Source organism: Penaeus monodon, chromosome 27, assembly GCF_015228065.2.
Source record: "Penaeus monodon isolate SGIC_2016 chromosome 27, NSTDA_Pmon_1, whole genome shotgun sequence".
Classification (NCBI taxonomy): Eukaryota; Metazoa; Arthropoda; class Malacostraca; order Decapoda; family Penaeidae; genus Penaeus; species Penaeus monodon.
The window spans coordinates 13,556,770-13,560,339 of record NC_051412.1 but is presented as its reverse complement, the minus strand read 5'-3'; the positions used below and the strand labels follow the sequence as shown (position 1 = coordinate 13,560,339).

Sequence of the window (3,570 nt, the reverse complement as noted above, 5' to 3'; positions counted from 1 at the left end):
ATCACCTAGTTTACTTTAATTGGCCGGGTGATTAGGTCTCCATTAGTGAGGTCCCAAGGTTATAGGGGAGGATAAGTGAGATTCATAGTTTGATCTGTTTACCTTTTTCCTACATCTCATTGTTCTTAATGCTGTCGTGTATGTAACTTTTACCGTATTGCAACAAATTTAAATGCAGCACTAGCTCTATGCTGCATTTCCATTAAAGAAACTTTAGTCTACATCATTCTGAAGAAATTTCTCCTCTCTCCAATCAGATATGAATTTAGGTGGAGTCTGTACCAAAAATGCGGTGGGTTACACAAGCCATGGGGAAGAATTTGTTGTGACAGGACATGTCTGCTTGGATGTTTCCTCAGATGGTGGCACGGTATGTAAAAAAAAGTATGCAGAGGAAGTAGATATTCGTTAATCAATATATATACTCGATTTATTTTGTTTGTACAATTTTCTCTCCCATGTAATCTTTACACAGCAACTTGTAAAGAAGATTGATCAGGCCTGGAGAACTAAGGATAATTCAATCATAGGAAAAATGGATAGTGCCTTGTTTTGCTTTGTCTTCTTCAGTCTCTCCTTTATACATTATATATACACATGCATCCATTTTTTTGGTATTAATCTTTTAACCCTTCTTCTAACTTGCTTTTAAATGGTTTCTCCATTGGCCATCCCAGAAAGTAACAAGTGACAAGGAGGTGCTAATCTGGAACATCACAGCTGGTGGGGCCCGTTGGACGTCTAGTGTGTCCACTCCTGGAGCAGCTGATGTGCAGGTATTTTGCTCTGAGGATATGGTCATCTATGACGACACTCTGATACAGAGTTGCTTCTCTTTGATAGAAATAGTTTTAAAGATTACCGATACTTTTTTTTTCTTCATTTCATTGTTACCGTTTTTCAACAGATGGTGATGCTGCGTGAGAAGCCCTGCTTAATCATTGTTCCTGCAAGGGGTAATGAAGTCCTGGTAACCTGTGAACATTCGCCAGGCCATTTCCAGGAGCTACAACGGCTGACCACTAAATTCAACCCAGTCAAGGTAGATCTTCAAACTACCCTCATTTAAGCTTTATTCCTCATCATTTCCTTACCCAATTTTAACAGGATATACAGGTCTCTTATTGTGTTATTATTCCCTAGGGTTTACTTAATATCGAAACAAGTAATATACAAAAAAACAAATTTCAGTACTTCTAATTTATACATATCATTATTTCATATAACTGTCTAAACAAATCTTGAACTTTTGGCCATCCATGGATATGACCTATTGTGCATGATAGGGGGTAATCAGTAATATCATCATAAAGCCAAATAGCAAGACTGTCATTAGTGTCATTATCCAGCCATTTCCTGTTCATATTAATTCCTTTTCACTCCCAGGCGTCCGTAGTAGAGCACACGGATCCTAGTGGCACCACCACCACCTTCTTAGGGGTGGCCGACCAAGGCGACTCTCATGAGCACATGGGTTCCTTCATGCTGTGGCGGTACGACGTCGAGGAGGACACTTTCTCTCTACTCCAGGTCCGCATTTCGTTATTTTCAACTGAGACTGAGAAAATATGGATATTTTTCTCGAAATTTAAATGTTGAAACTTTTTTATTTTACATAGCTGAATTGTATTCCGTACTGTGGAAGTAAATGTGTAATGTAATCTTTTCAGGTTATAAACATGGATGATGTGAAGTGGGTAGAAATGACGTCACACTTGAGTGACCTGTTCCTTGTTGTGGTCTCGGGGGCCTTCAGAGGGGACCAACAGGGGCAGGTACACATATACAGGTAAGAAAGATCAGCTGATGATTTTAATCATGCTATATCTGTATCATTCTCGTTGAATTTTGGATGTGTGTGTGAGAAACCAAATACCTCAACTATTACGTTGGGGGATTCAATACTACATTTCCCTTAATCTAGCAACAGTCAGGACTCGTGGATCCTAACAGATTCAAATTGTGCCCGACTTGGATTCATGCAGTGTTTAACAGATTTTTATGCATGGCGCAAGTTTTTCAAAAAATTGTTTTATAACACCTGTTTTTAACATACAAATAAATGGCAGTTTTTAAATTAACTTAAATAATTTTCCAATACTTGTGTTTAATGTTGTTACACGCGTTTTACTTACTACAACCATTACTGGAATGTGCAGCATCTACTTCCTTTCTTTCTGATATTTATTAGCAAGATATGGAAAAAAAATCATATGAACATTCACTAGTATCGGCTTATATTTTGATGATTGATATTCATTCACACTGTCATTTGTTTTGGTATGAGGCTCGACATCTGTTTCTCTACATACACACAGGCTTGCACATGTTCAGTATTTTTTCAAAAATAATTTTGGTTCCAGAATGGACTGGTTTGACGGGGATGGAACCCAGGCTCTTGGACATTATGGAACAGTCGTTCAGAGTGGCGAGACTGACCGGCTTACAGCCTTGAGAGCCAAACCGCAATTTTACTTCGTTCAAGAGGTAGTGGTAGAAGAACCCGTAGAGGCCCGGTTCTACACCCTTCCTACTGGAGAACTTAATCTTTACGTTATCAAGCAGGACGGCATAGTGGTTCGCTTTTCGCAGAAGGGTATTCACAGGTGAGATGCGCTAAATACTTTGTGAACAAAATAGTAAAGAGAAGAATGATTTAATACATGATTCTATGAAAGGCCTTCACAATGCCTTGCTGCTTTAGGATATATAATACATGAGATGCAGATATGACACTCGGAGGGATCAAAATCCTTACAAAAGGCTTACATGTAGATAAAGGTGAATGTGGTGGAGGTGAAATTGTAAGTGGCAAGTCTTAACGCGCCATGGAGACACTTACATTAGCATTTTAATATTCAATAAGTCAACTTCCAACATGAGAACAATATAAGTCCTGTTGCTGTTATAATCGTTGCCTTCATGCGAAAACAAAGATAATAAATGCATGAAACTGAGAACCTGCTCAAATATTTTTCTTCACCACTAAGGTTCTGGAAAGAGGGGGAGCTGCACGCCCCTGGGAAAGTCACCCTGGATGTGTGGTCATCGTGGGTCAACGGCAGGATCGTCCAGCGACTAAACGCGGGAGGAAGTTCCTGCCAGGACGTCGAGAAAAAGAACTTCCCAGAGGAACCTGCCATAGTGCTTGAGGCCCTTTTCCGCGGCGGGGTCGATTCCCAGGGCCAGCCATCGTGCCCGGCCAACCACTAGGGACTCTGCAGAAGGATTTTCGTGGGATGCGAAGACTCGCCTTCCTGAAGAATTTGCTTGGTCTGTCTTCACCTTTTAACCATGAACATTCAGGGTTTGCGATTCTTGCTTTTCATGAGCTCCCTTGTTAATTTTTGGTTATATCTATACCCATGATGTATAGAATAATATATTGGTGGCATTCGAGCGTGAAGTCTCTCCTTTTAATTGTTACTAAATCTAGTCTTTTAATTATAGATACGTCATGCATATATGTATTTTTGTATTATCGGTATCTATATGTTTTAAGTGTTTGTTATTGTTGATGTACTTAAGACGTATGACTTTTAGCTTCCTTGTTTTTGTTGTGTTTGTCTT

At 39.5% G+C, this 3,570-nt stretch overlaps 1 protein-coding gene across 1 annotated transcript in view; it reads left to right on the top strand.

The window, feature by feature from the left end:
* Window positions 1-3,494, top strand: part of LOC119590421 — a 21,455-nt gene extending 17,961 nt beyond the window's left edge. The window contains exons 14-20 of the mRNA XM_037939088.1: window positions 258-370; window positions 678-776; window positions 908-1,042; window positions 1,387-1,530; window positions 1,671-1,789; window positions 2,364-2,606; window positions 2,991-3,494. Coding sequence (XP_037795016.1) covers window positions 258-370; window positions 678-776; window positions 908-1,042; window positions 1,387-1,530; window positions 1,671-1,789; window positions 2,364-2,606; window positions 2,991-3,213 — 1,076 coding nt within the window. The 3' untranslated portion in view covers window positions 3,214-3,494. The remainder of the gene's footprint in view (window positions 1-257; window positions 371-677; window positions 777-907; window positions 1,043-1,386; window positions 1,531-1,670; window positions 1,790-2,363; window positions 2,607-2,990) is intronic.
* Window positions 3,495-3,570: the final 76 nt, after the last annotated feature.